We start from the raw sequence: 14,581 nt of genomic DNA on the forward strand, positions 1-14,581 counted from the left end.
CGTAGACCATCCTCTTATGGCGCCTCTGGGCAACGACTCTGTCGGTAAATTGATCTATACTTGTTTTTTTTTTTTTAAAGATGGAACATGACAATTAAGCAGCCGAGCTTGGAACTACAGTGCTATGTTGCCAATATGGACTACCACGCTGCCAGCTGATGAAAGCTAGCAATTGACGTTAAGATGGCTGACGTTAAAACATTGACAGTTGACGCGAATGTAAGAAAACAATACAAAAATCGACAAATAATCAAAGACAAAACATACCAATGCTAACATTGTGTGCACAATAAATGCGCCAAGAGAGCTGTTAAGCACTCGCCACGTTGGAACGGTAAGTTTGGCAACTCAGCCGTTGTTACCATAGCAACAGGCATACCACGCTATGTGACATTCAGTTGTTTTTTTCGATCGCAACGCTCTTGTCATGTCTCATCTTAAAAAAAAAGACAGGTATACATAACTGACGTCATATGGGTGAATGACGAACAGTGAAGTACCCGCCATTAGACAAAAAAAGAAAAAGACCCCTCTTGTCTTTCGTGTTTTAATATTAGCCCATATGAAACAGCTATAGTGATACACGGGAATGTGCACTTAAACCGTTTTATCACATTTGTGGTTCACGGTAAAATACTAATTTTTACTTCATTTGTATTGTATTTTTGGTCCAGAAAAAGAGCTACCAGTTTTTTGGAAACACTCTTCTTTTATTCACTGATCTTTAATACCTACTACCGTGGGTCGCTATAGCTTAGCATATTGTAGGTGCTTTCTTCATTAGAATTTTTAAAACAAGGAAAAAAGTGTGTAACATCAACTGATGCTAACGTTTCTTCATCATACAGTAAAATACAGAGTTGCCTATTTTCGGGAAGAAAGAAGCAAATGACTCATTTTAGAGATATAAAAGTTTCACACCTAACCTTGGGTTGAAGTCTCCTGCAAATACATACTGCAATTTCGAGCGAATTCAGTAAAATGCAGGGTTGTATAAAATTCAAAAGGTGTAAGCCTAAGTGAATCACTCTGTATACGTCTAGGAAGGGATCAGTCTTGCCGTCAAAGCACAATTATCTAAGCAACCGATCTGATTACTTTTTAAGAGAAAAAGATGTTTCATTTTGTGTACGTTTGTGGAAGGTTGTACTTTTGTCTTTGCAATGCGTTTTAATTTTAAAACTGTGGGTAAACATAGTATGGAAATATATTTAACATTTAGCTGTTTTGTTTTCGGAGGAGGGCCCGTAGGCAAGTACCGCAGCCTTATGCTTATTTGTGCAACCTCCTTATATTGGGATGATTATTGAAATCCTTATGACTGCTCTTCAAGTACGTGATTTACTGCTTGGTGCCATTTTTATCGATTCAGCTATGACATCCGGTTCTGACGAAGTCTGCAAATGCCCCTTCGTCTCCCTGTTAATATGCCGCCTCAAATGATGGCATCTGTTCGCAATTTACGTTCTTGCGTTCTGCTACATCCTTTGACCCGAAGATCGCGGTACCGAAGATTCCGCGACTCGCCAACGCGCCATCTATACGAAGAAGCTACTCTCACCGATCTGTCGTAGTCCACTCTAGAAGACCCTACGGCGTCCTAGGATTTGTGCAGCTCTCTCAGATATATGGCACCTTTAAGCTAATCCGGGAACCACGTTTGCCACGATCTCCTGGTCGACCTGAAACTATTAAGATGATACAAAAAATTGTAGTTAATAAAGGCGAGATGAGTTCGAGGCTCAATAACGAATGTTACCCAGCAATTCTGCTGCAAATGGTCGAGGGAAAATCTCAGAAAAATCCCAACCAAGTAACTTGTCCCAAGCAGGATTTGAACCCGGGCCTGCTCGTTTCACGGTCAGACAGGCTAACCGTTACTCCATAGCGGTGGACCATTTAGCTGCTAATACACGGATGTCATTAGATCCAATGGTCGCAGGTTCACATCTGACTAAATTGATAAGGAAGAAAAGAAACCTTAGTATGGCTGCTTTCGAAACAGCAGTAAAGCTGAAAAATGAGTGGAATGGAGAAAAATTCTCTCCGGCACCGGGATTTGAACCCGGGTTTTCAGTTCTACGTGCTGACGCTCTATCCACTAAGCCACACGGAAATATCATATGTACTTCGGTACATCGTATTAATATATGATACGAGAAAAATAATCACTTAGTGATTTAATGCGCCGCTTATTCCGTCGGATCCCGGGCACTTAGTCACTCATAACGAGTGCACCTCTGCACATGTGTAGACATTGTGCCACTGTCATACATCTATGACGCAGTGCATGGGGGTAGGTCACTAGAGGGAACCCAAGAGGTGGAACTTAAACTGAGAGGATTCGATCCGACATCGGGATGGGAATCCGGTGTGGCTTAGTGGATAGAGGGTCAGCACGTAGAGCTGAAAACCCAGGTTCAAATCCTGGTGCCAGAGAATTTTTCGCCGTTCCACTCATCTTTCATCATATGATGACGCAGAATTTGTGCACGGAAATATCATATGTACTTCGGTACATCGTATTAATATAGGTAGCAAAGCTGTTGATCATTTGCCGTATATTTACGGTATATAAAGGAACTCTGTCCCTGGATGAGGGAGCTCCAGGAAAATATTATATTTCTCGTCATCGTCAAATGTAAATACATAAATCATCAATCTTGTCTATTATGTCATTTTAGGAGCTAATGAATTTAAGTTTACCGATGTATGGACCTAAACTATAATTCTGCACTCTATCAGAGGCCGAGAGACATAAAAGTACTGAGGGGGGGGGAGAATTTTTTCTGCTCTATGTCGTAGTAAAATAATTTACATATTTTAATGTGTTTAATACGTTAACAGTATAATTTAACAAGAATTACAAATTTTATGAGCTAGAGCTGGTGGAACCTGCTTGATTGAATAAATATATTCATATAGTTATACAATGCGATCGAGAAGTCTCTCCGCAGTGCTTGTATAGCCGAGAATGCACACTAGGCAGAGAATTCAAGTGTATTTGGTAGAGAATTGAAGTGATAGCACTAGCCACTAAGCATATGATGGACTGGGGGTGTGAGGTTGTCAAACCGGAATGAATGGGGGAGTGCCAACTTTCTACAGGGTTGTATTCTAGAGTTATTAGAACAAATAGAGGTGCGGAGGGACTTTTTGATCGCACTGTATTATAAGATTTTCAGGCTATAAGTTTAAATTGCTTGCCCCAGAATGTGCAGGATCAAAGAAATTCACAAATTGATTAAACATATACAAAATTTCAATAAAATATTTACTAAAGTGCGTGTCTAACAAATTAAAAGATCTGACTTTTAGCAAAGAAAGGAACCAAAAACTCTCAAAAGGTGAAGCAGAAGCTTTTATGTGAATCGATAAAAAGGATAATTAAAAGAAAATTGTCTCTAAATTACAATCATAAATGTAATGCTTAAAGAAAAAAAAATCAAAGTGAATAAGTCTCTCTTGAATAATACAAAATCAATCCCTGATTTAGGTTACATAGAAAATCATCTGTTGCAATGTTCATAACAGGCTATGATTGCTTAGGTAAGCATCTTCAAAGGATTGGGATATTTCCAACTCCACATTGCTTGTTATGCAACCAGGAAGAATAAATGGACGTGGACTACTTCACGAGTTCCGAATCTCTTCGATATTATGACAGGTGGCCCGGGTTCGATTCCCGGTCGGGGCAAGTTACCTGGTTGAGGTTTTTTCCGGGGTTTTCCCTCAACCCAATATGAGCAAATGCTGGGTAACTTTCGGTGCTGGACCCCGGACTCATTTCACCGGCATTATCACCTTCATCTCATTCAGACGCTAAATAACCAAAGATGTTGATAAAGCGTCGTAAAATAACCTACTAAAATAAAAAAAAAAGATATTATGATCTGCAGCAAAATATTGGGAAGCAAGAAAGAAAATAATTTTATTATTCAACCTGAACATTAGATACACACACACACACACACTATTTATAACATTTTAGACTATATTCGGCAGGTTTATTTTGCCTTTTTTTTATTTATGAATTCTTTAAAAGCATGAAAATAAATATATAGAAAAGAAACAAATTGTTTCCACTTCCTTTGTAACAAATTTTCGCGTTAAGAGTAGTCTATAGTTTTTACTTTCTTAGTTATGTAGACTCGTATTGTTACACATTGTTTTCCTTTCTTCGTAGTTGTTCCAGCGTTGTCTGATGAAGGTGCTGAATATCGAATTATGGAAATTGTACCTGGCATACGTTAAGGAGACTAAATCAACGTTACCCACATACAAGTAAGTAATTCATGTTTGCTGTTTCTTATTTCTATTCAGGTAATAGTAATATGCGTTACAAGAGCGGTATGTTGAAGTCTTCATGTTCGAGGAAAAGTTTGAAAAAGCGAAACGTAGTTGAACTTTTTTAATTTCCGAGAATTGAAAGAAAACATACCGCTCCTGTATCGTACATTATTTTGTGAGAAGATCGTTTATTACATACCTGAAAGAGGAATTTCTAATTAGTTGCAATGAAATCTTCATCTTAGTTTCTGTTGAATGACGGCAAATTTGCAGAACAAAAATATCTATCTTCAATATTGTTGCTTTAAAATATTTTCTGTGTTTACTATACTCCAGCAGGGCGTGATATACGTCTGTCTCCCCCCCCAGTCTATGATGAGTCTGGAATCTTGTTGATTTTTTCACGGCTTCCTTAATGTTACTTGCATCACGAATGCAGTAACTTTAGTGGAGTTGTAGAGTTTACTTAATTTTTGCAAATTTTTAAAAACAATTAACAGTGCAATTTAGGTGAAATTGCATTGGTAAATGTCCAATTTATAATTATTACTATATTGAACGTCTCTAAAAATAATATGTTAAAAGCTAAAGCAGTAAAATCAATATGTCACTTAAGCGGTAAGAAGAGGGAAATTGTTATGTGTGTTAGGTTGGGAATACTGAATGTGGAATTTTAGACTTTCCGTGGATTGGTTTTGTGCGGAAACCAAGCAAATACGCACGATCTCGCACAAAATATTTCATTAATTCTTGAAGAAATTGTTTATGGAATTTAATGGGATTCCCCTCTTGTGCACCTCTTTCTCCCTCTTCCGATTCCCATCATCATAGTAGCATTATGGAATCGTAAAATTACAAGTTTTATAAATTAAATTCTTTGTCTTAGAATTATTCTCTCACATTTGGAGTTGGAATTATTCAGCCCTTTGTTGTGTAGGTCTGCAGTTATGGAGCATTTATGAAGCTACATAATCTTTGTCTCTGGCGATCTAGTCTTCTGAGAGCGTTTAACGAGATCTTTAATGCTGCAGTCATAAAAGTCTCTCGTCTGTGACTGAACACAACCTACGACGCTGGACTGCAACTCTTAGGCGAATAGAGAACCGTTTCCTTGGGGAGGCAAAGCAAAACCATAGAATCTCCATACAACGGGGTTATGGGGGACATCATTTACCTCATTCCCCCGTTATAGCTTGACCGTGGTACAGTATATAGGAATATGACTATTTAATAAAGGTATTTTCTGAGGGGCATGTTTCTTACAGTTTTACATCCATACACGCGATATTTCGGACCGAATTGTATAGGGGCTTGAACTATAGATCTACTACAAATTATAATAGTGCATAACTTAAAACAATCGCCTTCTTTTTCTTTCTCGTACACATATGCATCAATAAAAACTATGCAACAGTGCTAACATAAACTTTTTTCTATATAAAGCTTACCTTCCTGAAGATATCATATGAAATGTAAACTCTAATTATTTTATTTAATTTCGTCTTTAAGTTTACACATTATACCGGGATCACTTTTCTTTTTTCTGCATTGTTGTGCAGTATGTTATTCATATTTCTCCAAGTGGCGGCCTGAACTCCTGCACACTTCTAACACCTGAGTACAGGCTATCACAAAAGAAACATTACAGTGTTTCCATTCCTCAAATGAGGCATAGAAATTCTTATACATTCAGAAATTAAAAATAAATATTCTAGTCCAGACACATGGTCTGAAGACATTAATTCGTCAATTTAAGCACAGAAACTTAAACATAAACAAAAGCAAAAAAAGATCTTTTGAATTCAATATTTTCTAACGTTAATAGAAAAAATGAGAGTTCTGACAAGTTTGGGGGGGGGCAGTGCCCCACATGCCCCCCCCCACAACTCCTCCTATGCTTAATCGTCAAAGCTCTGCGATGCAAGCCACTTTTACATGTGCATGAAAAGATGGTAACTGCTAAGCGCCAAATAGGGATATATGGAGGGTGACCAAACACTTCGCAGTTCAAATTTTGGGTGCAACATGATGGATTTCAGCCGCTTTACAGTTTCCGCCACAAGAAATAGTACCACCGAGCGTATCTCACAGCTGACGGATTCTCAATTGGAATACACATTTTGAACACGCTTAGCACTGCGAGTAACACCTGCACCCTCCTCTGTGCACCACTGCTCGAAGAGATCTGAATCATGCAAAGACGGCGTCGCTATGCCGAATACTGCGAGCTCTATATGAAAACGGGAGTCACTTTAAAAAGAAATACAAGAAAAGCTTACAGGAGAAAAAAGTGCACTTTTTGAATACGATCGTGAAATTATAAATGCAGTGAAAATAACTATATGGGAACCAAAGTACGCTATGCATCATTAAGCTTCCTTCATTGAATGTAGGTAGTATTACTGTATGTGTTGTATTTTCATTTTTAGAGAAAAGATGGCACAAGCATACGACTTCGCTCTGGAAAAGATTGGTATGGATATCCAGTCTTATTCCATCTGGAATGATTATGTCAACTTTTTGAAAGCAGTAGAGGCTGTTGGGTCCTACGCAGAGAACCAGAAGATAAGCGCTGTGCGAAAGGTGAGTCTCTGATGAAATTTATACAAAACGTATACTTGTGTCAGATCAGTGTACAGTAAATATATGGATTTATGTTTTCCAAATAGTTCTGCATCCCTGATTCTTTCATAAAGTTAGTGTACCAGAAGGTGGCAAAGAGTGAGGGTGACTGACGATGTGTAGAATGGAATGCGAACTTAAAGAAGAAAGGCAAGAATCTTATGTTACTTGATATAACGGGATTCTTCTGATGATATTTATGTCTAAACTCCATTTCTCCCAGCGTTCATTTTATACTGACCCACATAAAGTGTTACAAGTTAGTTTCTCTTAAATGGATCAATAAAACTAAATGCTGATTTTCCCAAATCTCATTCGAGGAATGGATCATCCAGAACGCGTTATGGACGGCATTCCGTTGGGCCGCATTCATGGGGTACGGGGGGCAGCTCTGGTATTTTGAATGGAATGGTGGATTTTTTAATTCTGTTTCTCCTCAACAAATCGGACAAGTTTTGTTTGAAACTTTTTTTTATGAAGTGAGATCTTAAAAAGTTACAGGATGTTTGAAATGGGGTATATACAGTAAACTTCTTCATAACCCATAAGGGACACCTATGGGGAACGTAAAAATGTCCACTAATCAGAAAAAAACTTAGGACGATGCTACACAATGAAAAAAAAATGTACGGTAGTAAATGTATAGTATTAATTTGTGCAACAAATTATTGTACAAATTATTTTTGTTTATTTCAGTACTACGTAATAAAACCTGAATGGTATTCATTTATTGTGTACATTTCAGTATTACATTCATTCATTCATTCATTCATTCATTCATTCATTCATTCATTCATTCATTCATAGTGTTCTGCCCAAGAATAGGTCTTCCACTGCAAACCCAGCTTTCTCCAATCTTTCCTATTTTCTACCTTTCTCTTTGTCTCCGCATATGATCCATTTGTCTTAATGTCGTCTATCATCTGATATCTTCTTCTGCCCCGAACTCTTCTCCCGTTCACCATTCCTTCCAGTGCATCCTTCAGTAGGCAGTTTCTTTTCAGCCACTGATCCAACCAATTCCTTTTCCTCTTCCTGATCATATCACATGAAATTGGTAAGTAGAGTAGGCTACTTTATTTTTTGAACATACATTTTTGTTGTGCCTGCGGACATGATAATACCATTCAGATGTTAAATAAATTGCCAACTTTGAAGTCCGATGTATTGGGAAAAGAGCATTTAACAGCAATATTTTAATTTGCAGTTCACGATTGAAGGATATCTATCTTTTGTTATTTCCTTCTTTTCTCATGTCACTGATCATACCCAATAGCAAACCGCACGGCCATGTTTCGAACACTGACTTCCTCTTTTTCGTAGACATTGATGATCTCATCTTTTTTTTTTTTTTCATTTAACGTTAATCGTTTGCGTTTCTATGACATTTTAACGGATATGATACCACAGATCACATATGGGCAAATTCCACTAGAAGCAACATAAACAGTTGCGTTTTAAAGAAGAAATAATTACATACGTTAGGTTACCATCATTATTATATATACAGAGTGGAAGTAATAGCACAGTCTAGTATATACAGTCACGAAGCTCAGTACGTAGTAAATATGCATCCATAGATAGTTGCTAACCACTAGGATCGCTAATATCGCCTCATTACAGACAATGCGAAATAGTACCTAGCACTCTCACAACTCAAGCTTCGTGACTGTATATACTAGACTGTGATATAACTGTGCAGATTTTAACAGCTAACTCCTTGGATAGAGTGCAACAAAAAATTCTAATACCGTATTAGTTCCAAATAAATACAAAAGAATACAAATAATGGTAATTTTCTCCTAAAAGTTAACATTGTTTTACTCGACAAGTACTATTCGTACCATTCTGATTTTTACTGTTATCTTTAGAGAAACTGATAAGGAATTATTTATTCCCTTGCAGTTTTTAAATAAAATGGACGATTTTCTTGCATGTTACATGAATGAAAAGATTATCGTTATTTCCTGTCATTAGAAAGTTTGGCACCCTTACTACAGTGACAAAGGGACGGATGCTGCTATTCAGACCGAGTTTGTGTGTGTATTCTTAGGTGAGCCGGCGATGCGCTGTCGCCAGACCACGCAGATTTTAAACCTAATTTTGTAAATTAACCCTAGGATGCATGAGCTACTTTTCCTACACATTTACATAACATGGGTCCATTGGACCCGTATGCTATTTAATGAGGAATTACACGGAAAATGGTATAATATTAATCTATTATTTAATCTAATTTGAATTTAGGAGTTGTAATTGTGGAAAATAATATAAAATTTTGTAACTAAGTAACATGTGAATATACAAACATATATTATATTCATTTATTTCTACAAGAATATGATGTAAGTTCCTAAAGTTTTTTCTGTGGGCAAATGAAATAATATAGATTTATAACTAAGTAGCAAGTGAAAATAATTTCTTGTTGCAACACAAACACATATATTCATTTATATAAGATAATAATATAATGTATCCACGAGATAGAAGAAGAAGAAACAGTAAGGAATAACCACACAAGTACAGATATATCTTATCAGTCTTTACACTTACTACACACGACTGTACTATAGTAAAGTAAAGTAAATCTATGGCGATATAGCCCATGAAGTGTGAAGACTGGTCAGCTGGATGCCGTCCTCACGTTCACATGCCGAAGCAGAGGTCGACGATCATCCAACCAGAACGGAGGTATCGTGTGGTTAGCACAATGATCCTCACAGCATAGCCGGATTTTCGCTATCTATCGTAGCTCCCCAAGTGCATCACGATGCTGGATGGGCATCGATCCCATACACTGGCCGAAATTTCATGAGAAAATTTCTTCCCCATGAGGATTCAAACCAGCGTGCATTCAGTAACGCGAGTACTAGGCAGGATGCCTTAGACCACGACGCCACGGCGACTGTACTATGGTCCTGACAAACATTATTTGTACACATAGCAGATAGATTTGGTATTTCTATCTGTCACGGTAGGAAATAGGAAACATCCCCTGTTCTTGTTTTGATGGTTGCCACCACTGTTACTGCTACTTTACACACTACTACCTAGGTTAGCGATGTACTTCTCCATGTCCACATAAATCGACTTACGCAGACGGGATTGAACGATCTTCTAATTATGTATGGTTGGACCATTTTCATTGATATCTCTTTGATGAATAGTCTCCTCTTGTGTAAAAGTCCTTCTATGGTACCTGGGGTGCTGGGTACAATACAGAATGAATGCAATTACATCCAAAATGTTACACCAAAGCTCCATGGGCCAGCGTTTGGTTTGCATTTTACAAGTATAATTGTGCAGTTTCTGATCCATTACATCAACACCAACCTTAGTGCGATTGTAGAATTTTACATTCTCAGGTTTCTTTTTGGGTGATGTTCGTGAACAGCATTATTACAGTACTTAGCAGAATAGCACATTTGTTTTTCTTTGGGCAAAAACTAACTATTGTCACGTCCTTGTGAAATATAAATACACTTTTGTTCACTGGCCGGTTTTGCATTGGATTTCATTTCTTTTGGAATGCCTCTCTTGTTTGGTCTAATTGATCCCACTTATTGTCATTTTCTTCTCCAATATATATTGCGCCAAAGGTACACATAAAATAATTGTCCATGGTGATATTTCGGGCTGTACCAAGTTCAGAGCGATTTAGAAACTTCAAAATATTGAGAGCCAAATCTTTCTGTGGCGGTTCTTCGGTTTTTTTTCCCCTGTATACACAATCCCGTGAATGGCATAGCCAGTTTCTCCTTCACACATCTACATAATTTTTATCTCGTATTTCGCTGGCTTCTTTGGCATATATTGTACAAAACTACAACGGCCTCTAAACGAAACCAGGTGTTCATCTATTGTGACATTTGGTTGTGGGACCATTACTTTTCTGCACTGTTCCGTAAATATTTGCCACACGTAAGAAATAAGAACAAGTTTATCTGTTTGTAATCTAACCTTCCGTGTCCTCATACCATCGAAACTTAAAAATCTTCTCATACTTCAAAATGATTCACAGACATTGTAGCTCTATATCAGTGGTCGTCAGCAGTCGCTGAAATGAGTAAAGGGTAAGCGGAGCAACGTTTTGTGCCCCGTCATGCAGCAGGAAGAGGTAGAGAGCATACCCGCCAGCAGCTGTGAATACACCATAGTGTAGTGTCTCCTCCGCGGGTAAGAGACGCTAGCCCGAGGTAAATAAAATAATGCTCTATATAATGGATTGAAAAATTTGCCAAGAAAAAGTTCTTTTATTGGAATATCCCAAGATTTGTCTGCTCTCATATGCAACAAAATTCCAAAAAAGCAACCATTACATCTATTGATATTTCTTACCATTTTATATCCTTCAGTAGATAAAACCTTTTTGCTTCTAAGTTGGTATATCTCACAGTTTCATCCAAAATACTCTGTGATAAATAAATCCCAGGCACCTCTGACAGTCGCTGTTTCTATACCCCTTCAAGGACCTGATACAAATCTTACAGTGTTGTGGACAGGAGGTTTACTCTGAGCAGGAGTTTTTGTCCTCCATGTCATCCTACTAATGTGTTTTGATTGTCGACAAGGTGTGAAATAGGCATGCAGCTTTCATCTTCATTCTTACACCATCACTATCCAGTTCTGCAGAAGAAACTTCATCTTCATCCGGACTATTGTCATCATTTGCTGGAGATATATATTCCTAATCATCGTCGAAATTTCAATTTCCAAGTGCTGCAATCTTGCCAATTCATGAAAATATGCTCTTGTAGTTCATAGGATTCTGTTTAGATGGCAGACGACAATAATACTTACGGTAATAAAATAATTTAATGCAACGGGTCTATTGGACCCATGTCATGTAAAAGTGTAGTATATATGAACACGAATAAAAAACATATATAAATAAATGAATAAAATACCAAATGTGCTATAGGTGTATAAAGGAAGTAACAAGAGTAGCATACCTAGAGGGCAGAGTCACAATGTGAATTAGTTATTTAGATAATAATTCTTAAATATTCCGCCGGGTCCAATGGACCCATGTTATGCATCCTAGGGTTAATTACGCACTTAATTATAAAACTCATAATGGACTTTTTAAACTTTATTTTAATGTATTCTATTACCCCCTTCAGTCTGAACAATTGAGCAAAAATATCTTATAAACGTAGTTCCTATTCTCAATATTTTCAGAGTTACACTAATTTAAAGTTGTTTTTAAAATACGTTTTTTTCTTTAGTTTGAAGGTAAAAGAATAATACAAATAGAGAATGAACCATTCAGAAGTATCATATCTTTAATTGGCAAGTATTATGAAGCTAAAAATGTGCTGTGAACTCCTTAGTTGCTTCGTACAGACATCTTTTTTTTATTTTTAATTGAAAATTACATTATTCTTACGCTCTTATCACAAACATTATTGCAAATCACACCATTTCCACCGACATAATTATTTGCAGTTCAATTTTGAATCTTAATTTACAGTCTTGGAGCGTTTACAACACATTTTTAAAAATGTCCTGTCCTTTTGAGTACACTTGGCCGCACGCTTGTGAACGGCACTCGTCGCTCTACGTAACTGCATACGGCTATCTTTGATTTCCGTAGCGCTCGCGCTTGCTGCTGACTGCACGCTGACCAAGATCACGCGTTCACAGCAATGCGTTCCAATAACGAAACGTAACTGTAAATATTGAGAATAGAACCTATGTTTATATGACTTTTTTGCTCAGAATGTATTCGGAAATAAGCTCCGTAAAGGACGGTAAATCCTCGTGAATCACTCTCTGTACAGGGTGATTCAAAATAACACCGACAGCTTTTGGTACGTTGTACAGGACAGCAACTGACCATTTTTCAGGAGGGATCCATGTCCGGAAATGCGTGGTTTTGCTGCAATGGGACTTCACACATTGTTTCGATTGTTTTTGGTATCCTTGTAGTTATGCAACCCATTAGTCACCAACGCAAGTTGGATGACTAACTACGCTTGAGCAACATCACTCCATAGTCCATGCTCTAGATCCTAGTTACGTTGTTGACAGCAGTATCAGTACACAGCTAGGGAAATGACATGCTGCTTGCATACGGCAGTATGGACGGCAATGGTAGAGGGGGAGAGGGAGGTGTTCCATGGCCACCACGGCCAGCAGGTCTTTCACTCTAACATTATTTTGTTTGGGCTACGATGAAGGGTATGGTGTACGAGATTGCTGTAGCATTAGAGAAGGACCTTATTGCATGAATGCATGCAGCGACTGAAATACTTAGTGCACAGTCACACATCTTTGATCATGTGCGCCAATCTCTTCATCTCCGATGTACGCTGTGTAATAAAGTTGGAGGTCGACAGTTCGAACCCCTCTTGTAATTTAATGCAGGTTGTGATGCTCTTGTTGATTTGGTGAAGGCTTATTGACAAAATGTGAAACATACGGTCATCACCTTATTACCCGAAGCGTTATTATATTTTGATGCCCCACAGAGCCCAAACTATTATCGGAACCGAGTCTCCACTTGAAAAATGATCACTCTTGTACAACATACTAAGAGTTGTTGATGTTATTTTGAATCGCACTATTATATAATATACAGCTAAACGTCATCTTGCCGTGTCCATCTCCCAAAACCGTCTGTCTTGTGCGTACCACGCTCATATTTAAGGTTTCTTTCACACAGTATTGTCGCCTTCATGCATTTCCTAAGGGTACATTATCCTGTCAGTAAGCTTGTCACGCTCTTCATGTTGGTCTTTCTTAGGGCAAGATTTACTTCATGAGGTATTTTCATTGTTTTACCAGCTACTTTATCTGGCAGTATCTTGATCTTGTTTAACTACACAGGTGTACCAGAGGGGAGTGATCAACCCAATGGTGAACATCGAACAGCTGTGGAAGGACTACATGAGCTTCGAGCAGAATATTAACCCGATAATTGCAGAGAAAATGGCCATGGAACGCAGCAGAGACTACATGAGTGCTCGCAGAGTGGCCAAGGAGTTCGAAGCCGTAACCCGGGGGCTTAACAGAAACAGTCCGAGTGTGCCCCCGACTGGTCACCCAGAAGAGCTCAAACAGGTGGGATTGTCTGTCTCAAGTGTTAACTGGTGAGCCAAAGTATATATGTAGGCCTACTTTTGACGTAGAATTACGTCTTCCTTCTCCCCAGGTATACAATAGGAAGATAACTTGGTGATTGATCGTCACATAAAATGCAAATCCCTACTGCTCGCAAATGGAAAGATAGGGAAAACAAGGGGAATATGAGAACAGGAAAACAAGAGAAATACAAATAGAACAAGGGGGATACACGGAGAACAAGGGAAAGACAAGGAAAATAAGGCGAATACAAGGATAACAAGGGGAATACAACGAGAACAGAGGAATACAAAGAAAACAAAGGAAAAACAAGAGGCATACAAAGAAAACAAGGTGCATACAAGGAGAACGAGAGGAATACACTGACAACAAGACAAAGACAAAGAAAATAAGGAGAAGACAAGCAGAAAAGGGGAAAAAAGAAGTATAAGAGGAATACAAGGAGACCAAGGGGAAGACAAGGAAAAGAAGGTGAAGAGAAGGAGAACGAGTTGAAGAGAAGGATGAATAGGAGAACAAAGGGAAAACAAGGAAAGCAAGAGGAATGTAAAGATAACAAGGAACATACAAGGAGAATAAGGGG

At 38.0% G+C, this 14,581-nt stretch overlaps 1 protein-coding gene across 4 annotated transcripts in view; it reads left to right on the forward strand.

Annotated features, from left to right (window-relative positions):
• Positions 1-14,581, forward strand: part of su(f) (cleavage stimulation factor subunit su(f)) — a 115,935-nt gene that overhangs the window by 72,966 nt on the left and 28,388 nt on the right. For all 4 annotated transcript variants that reach the window (XM_069828835.1, XM_069828836.1, XM_069828837.1 and 1 more), the window contains 3 exons: positions 4,187-4,284; positions 6,720-6,873; positions 13,744-13,977. In XM_069828835.1, the coding sequence (XP_069684936.1) occupies positions 4,187-4,284; positions 6,720-6,873; positions 13,744-13,977 (486 nt within the window). The remainder of the gene's footprint in view (positions 1-4,186; positions 4,285-6,719; positions 6,874-13,743; positions 13,978-14,581) is intronic.

This window comes from Periplaneta americana, chromosome 6 (genome assembly GCF_040183065.1).
Source record: "Periplaneta americana isolate PAMFEO1 chromosome 6, P.americana_PAMFEO1_priV1, whole genome shotgun sequence".
Lineage (NCBI taxonomy): Eukaryota > Metazoa > Arthropoda > Insecta > Blattodea > Blattidae > Periplaneta > Periplaneta americana.